This window comes from Polyodon spathula, chromosome 14 (assembly GCF_017654505.1).
Source record: "Polyodon spathula isolate WHYD16114869_AA chromosome 14, ASM1765450v1, whole genome shotgun sequence".
Classification (NCBI taxonomy): domain Eukaryota; kingdom Metazoa; phylum Chordata; class Actinopteri; order Acipenseriformes; family Polyodontidae; genus Polyodon; species Polyodon spathula.
Window position 1 is genome coordinate 24,039,877 of NC_054547.1, and position 19,619 is coordinate 24,059,495.

The window sequence follows — 19,619 nt, forward strand, 5'->3', positions numbered from 1 at the left end:
TATCATCTGATTTATCCCCCCCTCCCAGTGTACATTATTATTGTAAATTATAATTACTTTTTTTTTGTATAGCAATTAATTTGTAGTTGTAACGTGTAGTCTCTGTTGGAGTTGAAGTGACATAGTACTTTCTCTAGTGTATGTAACACTCTGCTGTGTTTAATATCTTTTAAAAGGCTCATTTTAGTACATGCTGATTTGTTTTCCGTGTGTGTGTGTGTGTGTGTGTGTTTGTGTTTTAAATAAGGACCCCATCATAATATGGATTTGCGTGGCATGTGCTGTTTTTTTGTTTTTTGTTTTTTTCACCCAACTCAAACCACTTGCTTACAAAATATCTTGGTACTGGTATCCCTGAATAGATTATAATTTTCAAACATGTGCAAGTACATAAAATAAAATTTAAGAATATCTATTTTGTATTCCCTTTAAACGATGTGTGATAATGCACGTGTGGTTATGGAAATCTGGAATTCCAGGCTTCATGGAGTAGAGACCTATTGTCTTCACTGCAGGATCATGCAAGGTGCTTGTAGCCCCTGACTGATTTTTAAATTAAGCACAGTTTTTAATTCATTTTGGATGATAATGCAGGTTTCTCCGTAAATGGTTTACATTGTTTTTTATTTTTAATGTGGAAAACTTAATTAGAAACTGAACTTGGCCGTGGCTACGCCACTGCATACTATGAACTTGAACAAAATTATAATTTTCATCGCCACGCTGCTGATTTTGTATTCATCTTTTAAATAGCCAATTTTAATAGGGGCTTTGTAAGATCAATTCTAAATGTAAAACATCAGTTTGCAATCACAAATGAAATATCTAAGATGCAAGCTTCCCTTGTAGTGCTCTGCATATTACCACTGCTGTGCTGCAGGTACCCAGCATGTTGTGCACAATGACGTTGCAGTGCAATAGAAACGGAGGGGCTCCATTGAACAGTCAGTGGCATGACAAGATTTGAATCCTCTCAAACCTGCCATCTCACTTGAACTTGAGACTGAGCCAGCTTCATCTACTTCACACCTCATGAACCCATCTGGTCAAGCCCCAAATCGTTAATTTTTTTAAGTTTTGTTAACTGGCGCCTGGACTATAACGTCATTTTAAAGGGGAGCTGAACTCTGATAAGACATACGATTTATGTAAGATTTCTTTAATTTGATTCGCCATAGAAATATTAAGGTGTTTTTTTTTGTTTTTTTTTTTTTTTTTTTTGCTTTATTGAGCACTCATTCAATTTTACCCTAAATGAATTGTCTTGCAATGACCAACAACTTGGATATTCCAGAGCAGCGGTGCAAGTCTGGTGGAATGTTGACCCTGTGGGCCAAGTAATCCGAAATAAGTTTTGTTCTTGCAGTCCTTGGACCAAAGACATACAGGCCAAGGCCAAAGTAAATGTATACTGAAGGAACTAGCCAAAATGTTTGTCTACTTTGTTCATTGACGTTTTACCTTGATTGTTTTGAAGTTATGAATCCTGGCATAGTAAGTGCTCAAACCAGCCACAGGGCCTGAAGTCTGGTTGCACCTTTCAGTGTGGCAGCCAGTGCCCCCTCTGTCCAGGCTATGGTATGACACCCTGCGATTTTAAACCTGGTTGGAGAGCGCCCTGAATCAGTTTGGTTAGAAGGTGGCTTCTCTGCCCTTGAATATTCAACAGATTAGGTATTTTACAGAATAGCTCAACTAAACATACACTGTTGTACACTCTCAATCAATTAAACAAATTACAGTGGCTGTGACAGGTCTTCCTATGTATCCCATCATCCTGTTTCTGCATTGTTGCACTCAAGTATCTGGATCTATTTGTTGATGCTAATGAAGGTAAATCCATGGCATCTCATAAAAAGCCCATGTGTAGTTTCCAAGATGTGGCCTTCAAAAGCTCATTCAGTCTTGTGTCAGTGCTGTGAAAAAGTGGGTTATAAAGTATAGCATCCAATTTCATCAAGGCATATTTTCATTCCATTCCATTGTTTTGTTTTCATTTTTGGTGGACGTGACTTAGTTGAAAATGTGACTTCCACTACATGTGTAAGTAGACATTCACTGGTAAACCCCAGCAATATATTAATTTGCAGGCAGGGATAATTAACAACAAATATATCTAAAATGGCATCCTAGTTTTATGATTACAACTAGACTTATGGGACCAGACTCAGGACTCAGTACTCAGCTGATGCTTTTAAAAATGTTTGTTTAAACTAGACTCCATCTAAACATTTCAATTTAAAAACATTTTACACACCAGTCCAAATGCACCCGTGCAAATTGATCTTGCACTGCCTTGGCCTGACAATATACACTGCACTACAAAAAAAACTTCTACCTATGTTTTTGAAATTTTAAGGGTTAACCAACAGGCTATAACTGTAAACAAATACTTCAACAAAACTAACTCTGCTTCCAGAATGTTAGCAAAGGTCTTATATTATCCTGAGCCGCTTCGGGATACACTAGCATTTAATATCCCTGACTGAACTGTGTTTTCTGTGTATTATTCATTTTCTAATGTGTGCAGTTGGGATATTGGAGGACTGGAATATCACGATTCGGTCTTCTGGCAGTCCCCACCCCGTCTCTGTGGTACAGTACTAGGCGTCTCTTATACATTCCCGCTACTGCTCCTCTTGCTCTGTTGTAGAGGATTCTCAGTTTCCTATCGGTCTCAGCAGCTTTTCACAAACTCATCATGGATTCATAGGGGAATAAGGGAGAGGACGGAGGATCGCTGCAGCCCAGCTGTCCCTCTGGAGACGTGCTTGATTGATCTCAGCAGGTTGAAAGGTTTGACAATTCCATTCATAAAAATCTGCGTTCTTCACATAGATACTTATAAAATAAAATACAAAATAATCGTGTGATTATTGATTAACAAAACTGAACAGAAAATAAACGATACGGCCTACACCTTTTGTATATGTCTTAAGTCGGCTTTATTTTGGTGCATAATGCCTACATACATGTATTGCTTTTTAAATACAGCTTTCAAGAGTTTATATATAAATTAGTGTTTGATATACAGTAAATACAAATATAGGTTTATAATATTTTTACATTCATATATTGATGTTTTAAAACGCCAAGGCGTAAAGCTGTACCGTACGTAAACTGGCACAGTACAGACAGATTTATAACAAAACGAGATGGTTTATTCAAAAAGAAAAATTCCACTAATGATAATAGTTTGAAATAAAATATTTTGATAGAAATGCGGCAGCCTTTAATAATTTTTGACATAAATTTTGACATTTATTTTTTTTTTTTTTCAAATGCATGGAAATGCTAAGACCAGCATGTTTTTAATTAAAACTTTGTATTCGATGATTCAGTAAATGTAGTTTACGAGGGTTATCTGTACAACGGGATGAATTTCAAATAATCGTGACTGTATCCTTGGGGTGTTTTTCCGTATTCTGCTGCATCAATTTTCGTAATACAGATAGGATTCTTATTTAATGATTGGCGAGCTTGTAATTAATTATAGGAGTCCTCGAGTGAACCTCCTTCCGGATGTGATACATTTTAATATTATAGAAATTCCACACACATCTGTCGTTTGGCGCCACCTGCTGCAAAATACACTATGCGTCACTGGAACACACAAGAGGAAACAATAACACAAGGGTTAACATCCAAAAAGGGGAACAATATAGCCCATCTGTCCTTCAGAGCTGATAGAAAGTCCAATCGCTCTGTCCCCGTATGCCATGCTGTGACCATATGCTAATTAGTTCCCTGATTCCTTGTACTGCGATGTCATGTCATTTATGAAATTGTTTTTTATCAAGACAATAATGACTTGTGTTTGATAATATCAAATGTTAAACTTCTTCAGGAAAGGATACACTTATAAAAATAAATAAAAACTGTAGTATACGAGTGTGCCTTTGCTTTCTTATAAAATTTTGATGCAGTATAACATTTTAAGAATTGTTAAAATGCACTAAAGACGATGTCTAGGTTACAGAAACAGTGTGTGCACGCCACGGCATGCAAGGAGCTTTTTTAAAGAATACATTGCAGTATATTTTGATGAAACCTAAATATAATTGTAAATATATGTCATCTATAAAATATATCTCATATTATTGTATTAATGTACTGCAATATATGTTGAATGTTTTCTGAAATGTATGAGAATATGTTTAAAAATATGTTGCACTATATAGCATATATTTAGATGACAATATATTGCAATGTATTTAAAATATATTTCTGTTTTCATTTTACTTCATATTTAAAAGCATAATCTTTATCATTATACACAATAATGAGGCCACTAGTTATTAACAGAATGAAGTAATGATGTCGTTTACCAATATCTGGAAGAAGCTTCAGAACAAAACTCATGTCTCTTTTCCACTGTACAACAGGGCCGTACCGAGCCCTGACGGGGCAGTTAAGGAGAGCCTGGGTTGTTTTTCCACTGCAGAGCCGAGCCGTGTCATGCTACTGACGTCACACACAATGAAAAACAGTTGTTTTTCATTATTGTTATTAATGCAATCAGTTTGCCAAAAGATGCGCAAACAAATGGTGTTAAAAAATGAATAGACCAACGATTACAGCTGCGTCTTGTGTCTCTGTATTTTGTAAATGTATTTAAGAATTTCTTTATAATCCACACATTTACTGATTATATCAACTTGATTAGTTATTTTGATGGGGGGAAAAAAGGTTTTAAAAATATGATTTGCCAAAGATATCCCGTTTAAGGATAGTTGTTTTTTTTTGTTTGGGTGCTTAATAAAAACAAGCTGCGTGAGAGCAACGAGAGCCGTAGTTGTATGTGTGGTACAGCTGAGTTACTTTTTCCTATATTTTTGTAAATAAGTTTAGAATTTTTTGTTTTATTTTTTTTCTTTATATTAATATAGTAAAGGTCAAGGATGAGACATTTGGTAGAATTTTATGTTTTTGAGTATGTGAGTTAAGTGTACCATACCTGCGGTTTATGTCCATTTGCTTCAATTTGTCAGAAATTCTGGCATAAACGTTCTAATTTTTGACTCCAGATCTTCCTGAATGCTTCTATCTGCCCACAGAGAAACTAGAGCCTTCTCTTCCTCAGCGACCAAGGCTGTACTTTTCTCTCATCACACTCACTGCTTGCCATGTTGCTTGTTGTTTGTCTGTCTGGACTGTACTGACTGATGCAACGTAATGACAAAAATCCTTAACACAGGCTTGGCTCCGAGCCAGATTCAGATGTCTTGTGAGGCCAAAGTTTCAAAGTTTGGTTCTCACTCCGCCTTACAAGTAGCCATTGGGAAAACCACCTGTACTGGTACTGTACAGAGTCTTCGCTGGTCAGATGCCAGTGGAGGGGTATTGGAGTCATGGTTTGTACTCTTTCCACACTGGCAGCAGTGCTGTGTGCTTGTTTGCAGGTGCTGGAGGCTGGAACAGGACTGAAGGGAATGGAGTAACTTCAAAGCACCAAGTAAACCCCTTTCACAACTGCCTAGCAGATTGGAAACCTTTGAATTTGCAATAAGCACTTAGTACTGGAACTGCACTGGTCCATATCTTGGTGGAAATAGCTATACTTTATGTTGAGCGCTTCACAAAATGTTGTCAATTTAGTTGTTTCAAAACTAAGAAATTAATTTAGCATTTATACATCCCTGGTGAGAGGTGATTACAGTATATGGATTGCCGCTGCTTTTATCTGGCTGTGTTTGTTTCACCAGATTTAAACGTTACAGGTATTGCTGCTAGAGTTTGTTTGGTGACCATGCCCTTGACCTTGCCTGCCAGCATTCCAGTAGGTCTTGCTTCGTAAAGATCTCTCTAAAATGATTGAATGGTTTTGGGAAATTTCGTGTACGCTGAAAACAATTGCAACTTTACACAACTTGATTTTGGTCTCAGCTTAGCAATGACTGTCAGTGGGTGTGTCTAATGCTTAGGTATGTTGCCAGAAGTGTAGAGTACAAATCAAAGGGGATTATGGTGTTATGTGATGCACTGGCCTGTCCAATTTTGGTCACCAGAAGTTTAAATGGAGAGAATCCAACAAAAAGCAACCAAACTAATTTCAGGGCTGTGAATATAGCTGAATCTGAATTTATTTAGTCTAGAAGAAAGAAGAATTAGGAGGGACATGACTGAAGTCTTTAAATTCTTAGAAGGAATTGACAGTTAACCCAAACCATTATTTTACGTGCAGCACAGAAACCAGGACCAGAGGACACAGTTGGAAATTAAGTGGAGGTAGACCGAGCACAGGGTAAGAGACATTTCTTCACACACTGAGTGGTGAGGGTATGGAATGGGCAGCCTAGTCATGCTGTTGAGGCAGAATCACTGGGATTTCTTGTGTTCTTCTATTCTTAAATCGTATTGGCTAACTCAGTGAGTGGATGCAGTACACTGTGGCATGGGGAGATGCTTTGTTTTCACAAAGACACACATTTCTTGTTTTTTGTAATAATGTTAGTGCTTGTCAATTGGATACTTTAAAAGGGAAGTGACTGGCTACAGTCAAGCACTGTGCTGGCAGGTATGAACAGAGCTTTGTTTCTGAGCTCTGCTGTTCAGTTCTGGACCCCTCAACCCAATCAGGTACCAGTGTACTGGGGTTATGGTGTTGACAAATGTCCATTGGGAGCAAAAAACACAACTGAACTATAACCTGAGCCACTGAACTAGAACAGGCCCCCCATGAGATTTGGTATCCAAATCCACAGAAAGGAGGGAGTTCAGAGAAGAGCAGAGGCTAACCCATTGCTGAAGAGACTGGCTTATGAGAAGAAGTTAAGGGTTGGGGTTAGGGGGAGACTTGATCAAAGTTTTACAGTCCTAAAAAGAGTCAACAGATTCAACACTGGGCCCTGTTTACTAAGCTTTTAGGACTGTTTTAAGAAATGTCCTTACAAAGTGAATATAAAAAATGATTTTTTTTGACAGGGTGTTAAGAAAATTGTCCACATATGTTAAGTGATTAATAAACAATGCAAATATATTAGTCAGGTCCTTACTTTGTCCATAATAAATGACAGAACCGTGTTCCTATTAAGCATAGTTCTACATGTAAATACTCAAAATTGTGTGTCAAAATTAGAATGTAAACAAAATTAGAATGTAAAATATATGAGAAGAACAATATTCTCACAATAATTTGTACAATTAATGTAAAATAATTATGAAACCAACCTAAACTATATTCATGAATAAAAAAATTTACACACAGGACAGAGACGTGGAGTTTGGTAAAGCTGAGCGCTTGTTTTCGCCCATCATTTAATAATTAAACGGAGCAGAAAATAAAAGGTTAAACAAAAAACCGCACACGACACAATAAACAGACAAACAAAACGGATTAACACAAAATGAAACCAACACTAATTAACAGCGGACAAACAGACAACGGTGAGCTGCTATTATTTACTTTGATTATTATTACCTCCGTCTCCAATCCCGTTCTCCTCTCACCGAACACACTGCTGCTTTATGCAGCTGCACCGAGACTTGATTGCTAATCAGTCATTCAGTTGGAGTCTCGGTACAACTGCACATGAATTAATAAAAGTGCAGTTCCCCGTGCTCACATATTACATATTACATGCAGTCCTTGTGCCTAAATATAAATATACATTTTAAACACTCATGTTACACAGACCCATTTATATCCCATGTACTAATGACTATACACCAACATTAACACACTACACGTAACATACAACACAAATAAATAGTCCAGGGGCGGGGCACTTTGCCACAGTGCATTACAAAAAAGATGCCAAGGCACAGGCAGGGGACTAGGCTGATGTCAGGACTAAATACCTCTGAGGACAGGGTAAAACAATAATTAACCTTCAGCCTAGAAAAGACTGGTGGTCACTCTAGGCAAATTGCCCATGTAATACATTTACTCTGCAGGGGGCAATTTGCCTGATTTGCTCATAAGGGAAAATATAGGACAGGGAGTTTGAAAAAAGACTAAGAGCTACAGATTAATTTCAGGTTACCATTTCAGACATAATGGGAGAGAATAATAAACGTGTGGAAGTTGCCAGATGAAGCTGTAACTGAACCGCCAGGTTACCATTGGATTCTGCCCTGGTCCTTATAGTGCTGAGAAGCAGACATTCCTAAAAGAGCAGAAGGCACTCCTTTCACACTCCAGCTCTAAATGTCACTTGCTTCTCTTTTCTCCTGTCTGTCCAGGATAGTGTGCGGACCACAGCATAGAGAGAATGGGTAAGAGGCGCTGTGTCCCCCCACTGGAGGCCAAGCTGACATCCAGCTGCTGCAGGGTGAAGAAGCCCAAGCTGTGTGGGAGTGGCCACGGGACTCCCCCAGGCTCCAGCTCTAGCTTGGGCCCCAACCCCCAGCATGGGGTGGAGGTGGGAGTGGGCGGAGGTGGAGGTGGAGGTGGAGGAGGAGGAGGAGGAGGAGGAGGAGGAGGAGGAGGGAGCTCCAACCTGGGGAACCAGACTCCCCCGCTGGCCCGGATTAACCCAGGTCCGGTGGTGTTGAGCCCGCTGGTCCGCAGGAACGGAGTTGGAGGCTATGGGCGCACCCTGGTGGTGAGTGCCGAGATGTGTTTCTACTGCTTCGATGTGCTGCACTGCCATCTGCTCGGGTACCCCCAGTCCTGCCTGCCCCGCTTCACGAACGAGTCCTAGTGAGTATCACACTGCATCTCTTATTGCCCTATATTCATGCTAGCTTCAGTTCTACCTTTATTTTTCAGGGGCTTACAAAATACCGTAATAAATCCCTCACCTTTTGGACTATTTATTTGACTGGGGTTCTTCATTGGAACACCATGAAACTTCATAATTCTACAACAAGTTTCACCAATTTCACTTTCTGACGAGCTGGGTTGACGACATGCTGTGATTGAGTGGGGTGGAGATACTGTCATTCAAAGCCAACAATAGGAACGTTTCTGGTGTGATTGACACTGGCTTAATTTGCTGTGATTTTCCTTAGCTTGGTTTTCTCTGCCCTGGACACAGTTGGTCAGCTGCTTTTCAGGCACAGAATAAAATGAAAATTATTTGTAAGCAGCAAAACCTCTGAAACTTGTTGCACAATTAATACTTTTCATGATGTTTCAAAGTCAGCAAAAATAAATAAAAAATATTACTCCAAAAAGGTGAGTTATTTATTAGGGTATTTTGTGAGCCTCATTTAAAAAGGAGAAAGCACTATCAACAAGTAAGTGAAAAAAGAGCAAGTTCAGGTATGATATTAGGACATTGAAGCTTTCTTATAATAGGCTAATAAAGGGAGGTTTTTAGTAATCTGAGTATAGGATTACAGTCTGTCAAGGTGAATCCATGGGTGGGGGTAAAATTATTACAATGCAAAAGATGCCAGTGCCAATAAGGCAACGGATCTTGAATCCTTTGTTATCGCTCCTTTCAGCTGATACCTAATTGAATGAAAGGTGTGTTTTGTTAAAAAAAAAGAAGCAGATGACTGACACCTGTCTTTGTGCAGCCCCCTGTTTGTGACGTGGAAGACTGGCCGGGACAAGCGTCTCCGCGGCTGTATCGGGACCTTCTCCGCTATGAGCTTGCACTCAGGACTCAGGGAGTACACTCTAACTAGGTATGAAGTTCTAGCTACTTCTAATGTGTGTGTCACACCACTCAAGACTTGGTTGTGCCAAGATTTAAACAAGCCATTTTTTTGTGTCTTTCTTTCAGCCGTGTTGCACTTTAGAATTCTCTGCTTGAAGATATGAGAGATAGCTCTTCTGTTTCTGTGTTTAAGACCAAACTAAAAACACACTTGTTTAACTCTGATGGCCTTGATTGGCCTTTGATTTCTTTGTAAAAAGTTTCATAAGAACATTGTTTTATTCTTTTTATGGTTTTCTTGTTAGTAGACTATATAGGTTTTATACAACATTAGAGCATGCAGATTGTAATTTGTAAAATTTACAACGCACAAAATAAGACATTTTTACCAAAAGATTGAGGGTAGCCCACATGTGATTGTCTTGATCTTGTGTGATGCCAGCCGTAGTTCTGTCTCCATTCTGCAGTGCCCTTAAAGACAGCCGCTTCCCTCCGATGACCCGTGAGGAGCTACCCAAACTCTTCTGCTCCGTGTCTCTGCTCACCAACTTTGAGGACGCGGCCGACTACCTTGACTGGGAGGTGAGGCAGACTGGGCCGGGTCCTGTCTGCACTAAACACAATACCAGCTGTACTGATTGAAACTGTCCATGCCTGTTCTAGAGGCACTGTAGAAAACATGCGTTGTCTCAACATAGCCCTTTAAAAGAGTTCATAAGGCCACAGTAATGTACATTTTGGATCACACTTGTGTTTTTACAGAGTATCCCTTATAATCCACCAGTGAGGGAGATGTAGTGGAGGCACATGATGAAACTTGGTTAGAAATATTCTTTTAAAATGTCTTACTGTATGTGACAAAGTGCAAGTTTCTGAAAAGCAGCATGCTTTTTCTTGTGTAAGTTTAACACCCACTACCATGTTTTAACTGTCGTTGCAGGTGGGAGAGCATGGAATCCGGATTGAGTTTGTGAACGAGAAGGGGATGAAACGCACAGCCACATACCTTCCTGAGGTGGCCAAGGAACAGGGTGGGTAAGAGAGGCAAGTTCAAACACAAACGGGCTGACCTGAGTACAGACTGAGGGAGACTGGCTCTCCCTTGTACCATACCAATCCATAGCATAATATATGTGCCAGTATCTCTTGTAGCAAATGGTTTATTTAGTGGTATTGTCAAGATATTTAAAATATGAAGTCTAGTATTTCTCTATAGCGTGGAGGATTGCAGCAAATATTTTACCAAATGTCTATCTTAAACAAATATTCTAGTGACTTCTGTTTTAATTGCAGCAAACTACACTTGCAGTTCTATGTTTGTATACAAAACAGTTTATGCTTGTGATTAAAGCTTTCTGTGCCATGGTAGTTATTGAGAGTATCTGGATCTGGAAATCTATCGACCGGTCTGCCCATTTCTTCCATGTTTATACAGTAGATTCCGCTTATTAACAACCTCTTGGTTCCCAGCAGAAAGTTGCCAATAAGTGAAAAGCCCCTGTTTTCAAGTGCATTTATATGGAACGATATATACTATAGTTGTACAAATATGGCACTGAAATAGATGTGTTTTAAATGTTAGTGTTAAAAAAATAACATGAGAAACATGAAATACCGAAACTTAGAAATGTGTACTTCACACATGTGTAAAACAAACAAGAGTAGGCTTAAATAGTACTAAACAACGATGTGCTATAATTATTCTTACAGTGTAAAGCACACATAAAAAATATGTGTTGTACTTACAATCAATTGTAAAGAACACCATTTTAAAATAAGAAGTTGTCCAACGTTGTCTGCATTGTACAATGTACCACCTGTACCACCACAATGTAAATCCATCTCAATTTTGCATGCAGCTTCGTTGCCAGGTTCAAAGCCATGATTCTGCCTCAGTCCACTGTAATCCTTCAATAACCGCCTGTCTCACTGCAGACTGAGACCAGATCCAGACTATATCCCTTTAATAACCACCTGTCTTTCTGTGTAGACTGGGAACAGATCCTGACTACAGTGTCTATAGAAAGTCTACACCTCCTTTAACTTTTTTTCACATTTTGTGTCAGTGCCTCAGAGTTTCATGCATTTAAATGAGGATTTTTTTTCAACTTATCTACACGCCATACACCACACTGTTAAGGGGAAAAAGTTTTTATTGAGAAAAAAATTATATATTAAAAATACAAAACTGATATAATATAAAAATTGGATAAGTCTCCATCCCCCTGAGTTAATACTTGGTGGAAGCACCTTTGGCAGCAATTACAGCTGTGAGTCTGTTGGGATAGGTCTCTACCAACTTTGCACACCTAGATTTGGAAATATTTGACAATACTTACAAAACTGTTCAAGCTCTGTCAAGTTCCTTGGGGAGCATTGATGGACAGCAATCATCAAGTAATGCCACACATTTTCGATTGGATTTAGGTCGGGGTTCTGACTGGGCCACTCAAGGACATTTACCTTCTTGTTCCTTAGCCACTCCATTGTAGCTTTGGCTGTGTGCTTTGGGTCGTTGTCATGCTGAAAGGTAAACTTCCGTCCCAGTTTCAGCTTTCTTGCAGAGGGCAGCAGGTTTTCCTCAAGGACTTCTTTGTACTTTGCTCCATTCATTTTCCCTTCTATCCTGACAAGCGCCCCAGTCCCTGCCAATAAGAAACATCCCCATAACATGATGCTGCTGCCACCATGCTCCACAGTAGGGATGGTGTTCTTTGGGTGATGCACTGTGTTGGGTTTGCGCCAAACATAACGCTTTGTATTTAGGCCAAAAAGTTCAATTTTAGTTTCGTCAGACAAAACTTTTTGCCACATGGCTCTTGGTGGTGCCATACACCTTCCACTTCTTAATAATCGTCTTGACCGTATGCCAAGGGATATTCAAGGCCTTTGATATTTTTTTAAACCCATCCTCTGATCTGTGCCTTTCAACAACTATGTCCCGGAGTTCTTTTGAAAACGCCTTGGTGCTCATGGTTGAGTCTTTGCTTTGAAATGCACTACCCAGCAGAGGGAACCTACAGGAACTGCTGAGTTTATCCTGAAATCATGTGAATCACTGCTAACACAGGTGGAGGCCACTTAACTTGATGTGTGATTTTGAAGGTGATTGGTTACACCTGAGCTAATTTAGGATTGCTATTACAAGGGGGTGGACACTTATCCAACCAAGCTATTTCAGTTTTTATTTTTAATTAATTTTCTACATATTTCTAGAATATTTTTTTCAGTTGGAAGTTGTGGGGTAGGATGTGTAGATAAATGGAAAAAAAAAAAAACAATTTTATTGCATTTTAATTCCAGACTAAAAGGCAACAAAAGGTGAGAATTTTGAAAGGGGGTGTAGACTTTCTATAAGCACTGTATATCCCTTCAATAACTGCCTGCCTTTCACTGCAGACTGAGACCACATCCAGACTATATCCCTTCAATAACCACCTGTCTTTCACTGCAGACTGGGACCAGATCCAGACTATAGACTCTCTGCTGAGGAAGGGAGGCTTCAAAGCAGCCATAACCAACGAATTGAGGAAAACTATTAAACTGACACGGTAGGATGTCTATATGTATGTATACAGGATATTCATATTCATATTCTTCAGTGGGTTCATTGATATGGTCAGACATTTAAATATAATTTAATAACATCATTGTATACAATGACACCAAACATTATTCATACAGCCAACATATATTATGATCAATTGTGTTAAAAAAAAAAAAAACAGTAAAGCTTAACTTTTATTACCCAGGAAATTGCTGAAATATTAGCAAGTAATAACATAGAAATGTTTTGGCTCGAAATCAGCTGACTGGTGTGCTCTGACTTACAGTAATAAGTGGGTATATAGGATGTGTTATAGTTCCTGAAAATCAATAGTTCTAACAACTTTGCAACAATTCCAGCTAATGAGTTCAGACAGAGGCAGGACAAATCACGTAATGAACAGAAGTTTACTGATACACTTCTGAGTAGGTTGCAGGACAGATCTGCAGCCTCTCAGCACCAGCACTACCTCACCAACTCACCAGTGAGCATGGTCCCATCCCCAATTGGTGAGATAAAGACTGTTTTAAGATCACAACCATGTAGAATTCAAATATATTGTGGTACAATTGTCTGCAAATCAATTAAAAAAACAACAATGCTTTGTTATAAAGTCAAAGGTGTAGAGTGCAAATCAAAGGAGGTCATGATAAGGCTCTATTATTATGCATAGTTGAGACTGTACTAGACTACTGTGTTTAGTTCTGGTACCAGTGTGGGGAGTTTTTTAAATCCTGAAAGTTGACAATTAAACCTAACCAGTATTTAAGCACAGCACCAGGATCCAAGGATAGAGCTGTGAATTGAGTCGAGACAGATTTAGAGTGGTGCGTGTATGAAATGTGTTAATGAGCCATGCTGTTGATACTAAATTAATAAGATCCTGTAAGAACCAACAAGACAGCTCCTAGGAACCTTGATGGACCCTGGGATGGGTGCCCTGCGCTGTGCTGCGTTGCGTTGCCCTGTCCTTATTGAAAGCTTGTATTGAATTGTTCCTTGGGTGTAATAACGTAGCCCTTTCTTCTTTCAGGTACCGCAGTGAGAAGATGACCATCTCGTACTCGGAGTACCTTGCCTCCCGTCAGCACTGCTATCAAAACGGGGCTCTCCACTCCTCGTCGCTCTTCAACCATTACTCCTGACACCAGTCCACCGGCTCAGCCCCGCCCGCTGGGCACCACTGCTGCCTACGACATCATCGGTGCTGATGAAGGCAATAATGCCTATGACGTCATTGGTGGTGCTGCCAGCACCTCAACTTGGTCCAGCTATTTTTATTACTGCACTATATTGTGATGCCAGCTGGCAACTTGAGTGAGACAAAAAAAACAAAAAAAAAACTCCCACAGCAGATCTTGCAGAAATAGATATGGTACAGAGAGGCTAGCGCCTCTTCCACTCGGACGCATGTGACCCCTACTGCTAAATTAGAAACCTCTTGACATCATTTTGATAGCCTGTATGAGCGTCCCTGATTTACAGTCTGCATATTTCCTTCAGTCTGTACCAGTGGTGTGCTGATGATTCAGATTGGCTTCTTATACCCGTGAAATCTTACAACACTGCAGTGTAACCCTCAGTATTTTACCCATCGGTAACAATCTTGATTGGAAATCAGTATTCCAGTACTATATAAAGACTTCCCCAAAGCAAACTCATTAATACAAAATGGGAAATATTATCACATTTTGTGGGAAAGCCAAGAATCTTAATTGCTGGTTTTAATTTAGAAAAACAGAAACCCCCAGAGTTGTCCCTTTATAACGCGATCGTCAGAAGCTATACATATGAAACCATGCTGTTTGAGTTGCGCCTTATAACCAAAATGAAAGTGCTAGTGGGATGGCATTATGGGGTAAATGGGAGCCACCACAATGCTGCCTGGTTCTGTGTTACAAAGAGCTGCCTTATAAAGGGAAACTACTGGAATAGTACATGTGAATAATTTGCACTTTCTTACCTTCTGTATGTAACACCCCACCATTCACTAAGGATTTACTCTAAATTTGTTTAGTTTCTAAATGGATCAGAGAGTTTGCAAAACTTTAAATAAATAATCCTGTGCTGATTCAAGGACCCCAATGTACAGCAGCTATTTCTTGATAGATTTGGAACTTTGCAGACGCTGTGCTGGACTAATACCTCGTGACCTGTCTTTCCTACGTTGCTCATTTTAACCGAGCTCCGAACTTTTCCTCTGTACCTCCAGAACCGACCACTCTCTCTCAATCTCTTCCCCGCTGTACCACATTGTAAGAGACCCCTCTTTTTTGTCAACGTGTACCCTCTGTACCTCATCATTACTAACTCATGTACCTCACCTCTGTACCTCATCATTACTGAGCTCAAGACAGCACGGTCTCCACATTAAGCTACTTCTTTCTGTATTAACATAGCTGGTGCTGAAACCTGTTCAAATCTACTGATTCTGACTGAGTGGTTTCATAGCATTGCTAGTCCTCAATGAAGCATGGAAAGTTACTGGTCTGTTAAACTACATTGTAAGATGTCTAGAATTATAATATTTTGAAACATTACAACCTAGTCCTACTATAGTTTAAATTCTTTTTACCTGGAATTTTTATATATTTTTATATTCTAGTAGTTAGGTGTGGGGCTTATTTATTGTGATTCCTTACAGAATTACAGTGTATTTCATTTTTTCTGTATTTTCATTGTCCTGAATTCTCTTCCGAGACTGTTCTGGTGTTTATCCTCCTTGTCGCCTCCTGGGTTTATTCCAGTCTTGGCAGAGAAGGAAAGGAAGTGTGGTTCTCTACTGGTCTACCCATGTTTCCCTGTCGATTGTGGTTTTAGCCATGTGCTGTTAGAGATGGAGCAGATTACTTTTAATTGTGGACAACCAGATCCAATCTGAGCATTCTTCTAAGCATGGTAACTATAGGAGTGCAAAATAACTGAAGATTTTCCTCCCCTTCAGGTCTGAATATACACAACCAATTTGTAACTTAAAACTACCGGTTCAAAGGCAATTTTAATTGGGATTTGACATCTCTTTTGATTTTTATGGTGTTTGAGTGGAATCATGTTGCTCCAGGATTGCGATTTGGTCATTTTTCTCTTAACACTAACAATACTCGCCTTTGAGCTTGCTTGATGAGTCTTAGTTGCCTCCAAGTTGAATGCACGTCCTAATTCCTGAATAATCATGTGAGACTGTGAATATTTTAGATATGTAACATGTGAGATATTGTTGAAAATTGTGACTGAGCATGAGAAAACCTGCCTAAACAGATTTTTTTTTCCCCTTTGATTTACACAACCTACTCAACACTTTGAAGAGGCAAGATAATTTTTATTGTGATACAACAGTTAATGGGGGAAAAAAATAAATAAATGAAATGTCTTGGTTAGATAAATATTCACCACCCCAAGTCAATACTTGGTAGATCCACCTTTGGAAGCAATTACAGCTGTGAGTCCTTTGGGGTAAGTCTCTACCAGGTTTGCACATCTGTATCGTGCAATATTCTCCCGTTCGTCTTAGATAAAATTGTTCAAGCTTTGTCAAGTTGGATGGGGATCATTGGTGGACAGCAGTCTTCAAGTCTTGTCACAGATTCTCAATCGGATTCAAGTCCGGGCTTTGACTGGGCCACTCTAGGACATTCACTTTCTTGTTTTTAAGCCACTCAGTGTTGCTTTGGCTGTTTGCTTGGGGTCATTGTCCTGCTGAAAGGTGAGTCTCCATCCCAGTCTTAGGTCTTTTGCAGACTGAAGCCACCATGCTTAACAGTAGGGATGGTGTTACCTGGGTGATGTGCTGTGTTGGGTTTGCACCAGACATAACACTTTGCATTTAGGCTAAATAGTTCAATTTTTGATCGGAATAGAGAACTTTTTGCCACATCTTTTCAGTGTCCCACATGCCTTTTTGCAAATTCCAAGCAGGATTTTACATGGGCTTTTTTCAGAAATGGCTTCCTTCTTGCCACTCTTCCATACAGGCCAGATTTGTGGAGTACCTCAGCTGTTGTTGACACATGGACAGTTTCTCCCATCTCAGCCATGGAACACTGTAGGGCTTTCAGAGTTGTCATTGGTTTTGTGGTGGCTTCTCTGACCAATGCCCTTCTTACCTGGCTGCTCAGTTTGGGAGGACGGCCTGCTCTAAGCAGATTCTGGGTGGTGCTGTATACCTTCCACTTCTTAATGATTGACTTGACTGTTCCAAGGTATATTCAGTGCCTTTGAAATCTTTTTATACCCCTCCCCTGATCTTTGCCTTTCCACAACTTTATCCTGGAGTTGGTTTGAAAGCTGCTTGGTCATCATGGTAGTGTCTTTGCTTTGAATGCACTACCCATCTGTGGGATCTTACAGAGGCCCATCTCAAATCATGTGAACCACTTTTATTGAACACAGATGAACTCCATTTAACTTGTGTGAATTCTGAAGGCAACTGGTTGCACCTGAGCTTATTTAGGAGTGTCACAGCAAAGGGGGTGAACACTTATCTAATGAAGACTTTTCTGGTTTTTATTTTTAATTGATTTTTCGTCCCCCGTTATATTCTAGCCAGTAACTCAGTCCGATCATTTTGCTGCCCCTGATTCAATGTCCATATTTCTTCTGAACCTAAGATTGGAACATAACAAGTGGTCTATACACTGTATGTTTCTAAATGTTATTTCAAACAGTTACAGTTTTTATTTGTAGGCTTCAACTGGCTGCAACTGTTGTAACACCCTCAGCCCTCCCCAGGTCAAAGGAAACAATCCATACTAGTTTTAAAAATATATCCAAACCGGTTTCATTATTTTCTAAATCATTTGTCAAAGAATAAGCACAGTGTGTATTTTAAAGAAAACAACACACTCTATGGACACAGCATTGAAAGTTTAAGCATAAGCACATGCTATGAGATAACCCGTATTGCCGTTCTTGGTTCAGTCAAATGCCATTTCCATCGGCCACAGGGACTGGCATGAAAGTAATTTGAAATCAGACCTGGTGATTTCACATCAATTTTATCCCATTAAGTACCAAATCAAATGTTCTTTAAAATCAGAACACAAGCTGTACTTATGTAATTTGATACGTTCTAAAGCAGTATTTCTTCACAGAAAAAAACGAAATCCTTCGGTTTGGCTACAAACTGCTCTGTCCTAGTTTAAAACCAGTGAAATTTTACACCATGAAGCTCAGCACATAAAATGTAGGTTTATGATCACTACGGGTGGGAACACACTAAGAAATGTATCATTTTTTGGCTTTAGTTTCTTTTTTTATATTGAAGTGTCATAAAAGTAGCTGAAGGGCTATTTTTGCAGAATTCACAGTTACATTTAGACTTTTGCGGTCAACAAAATAAGAATGTTATAACAGTATAGTTAAAGAGAACATTAAAATAACAGTATGCTCGCTAAAATTACAGTAGCCTGTCCTCAATTGCCACTGTGAGAAGCTCATTTTAACAGAATGCTGGTAATTGCAATTTTGATCAATGGTGTGTTAGAACTGATTAAAATGGAACTGGAACTGGAACTGGAACTGGAATTGGGAATTCATTTTAAAAAGGAAATTGAATCGAAATTGAAAAACAGGAAATTACCCTCAACACTGATCATGGGCTACATTTTAGCACCAGATCGCAATCTGTCACCAAAGTTAATCCTGCCCTGAAATACACTTCATGGCAGAGGCAAACTTCCCTTAATGGGATTACACAGCAGGAGTGAGTGACCTCAATCGCAGTGAAGTAGAGAGAAGCAATGACAGCAGCACCGTCATGGGAGCGAGAGAGCGATAAGGGACATCCTGCTAAAAGCAATACAGAGCAGAGCTGATCATGCAGAGGTTCAGGCTCAGAGATGCACCGTCATGTTACTCAAGGACACTTCTGTCGTTCTCAGCACGCTCTGCTTCAATCCATGGATAGACCAGCAGTGGGCTGTAGTTAACAGGGCTAAATTTACATAAATCATGTGATGGAATGGTGATGATGGTGTTCTCAAGCCTTAATAAACCTATTCGGAGAGAATAAGTATATTTTTCACTTTTGTTAGTGTTATTTGTTCAGGGATAGTCTTCCAGAACCCTTGAATGCGTAAAGGAAACACATGACTTTACCTTTTACTGCATCTCTGCAGTTTATTAACATAATCCTAATTTATATTTTAGGCACACTTCATAGGTAAGTCAACTAGGGAATTCCCTTTTTTTTCAACTTTTATTCAAGAAAAATATTTTTTCTTCTAATGATTACAGTGTGTCCAGTTCATGCTCCCTCCTGCAACAATGGTTGTGCTCCAGTTGATATGAGTGGTGTCTTGCGGGAACTGCAATCCTTAAAAGAGAATTTTTTTTCTTCCTGCCATCGCTGCTGAATAAACGTAAAAAAAATTCTTGTGATGTGGGATTAAAAAAAAATGTGTTTTTCTTCTGAATGTTCCTGAGTAAAAATTGTGGGGAAAAAGCCCTAGTTGATTTACCTATGATGTATTTAAAAAAAAATAATAATCTAAACAATGTGGATTACATTGAAATATGTTGTT

At 39.3% G+C, this 19,619-nt stretch overlaps 1 protein-coding gene across 1 annotated transcript; it reads left to right on the plus strand.

Annotated features, from left to right (window-relative positions):
• Positions 1 to 2,604: 2,604 nt before the first annotated feature.
• On the plus strand, positions 2,605 to 15,638 carry LOC121327364 (AMMECR1-like protein). The gene is made up of 7 exons (XM_041271343.1): positions 2,605 to 2,796; positions 8,185 to 8,644; positions 9,469 to 9,579; positions 10,019 to 10,133; positions 10,492 to 10,582; positions 13,006 to 13,102; positions 14,132 to 15,638. The coding sequence occupies exons 2-7, from the start codon at positions 8,214 to 8,216 to the stop codon at positions 14,241 to 14,243; spliced, it is 957 nt and encodes a 318-aa protein (XP_041127277.1). The 5' UTR covers positions 2,605 to 2,796; positions 8,185 to 8,213; the 3' UTR covers positions 14,244 to 15,638.
• The last annotated feature ends 3,981 nt before the right edge of the window (positions 15,639 to 19,619 follow it).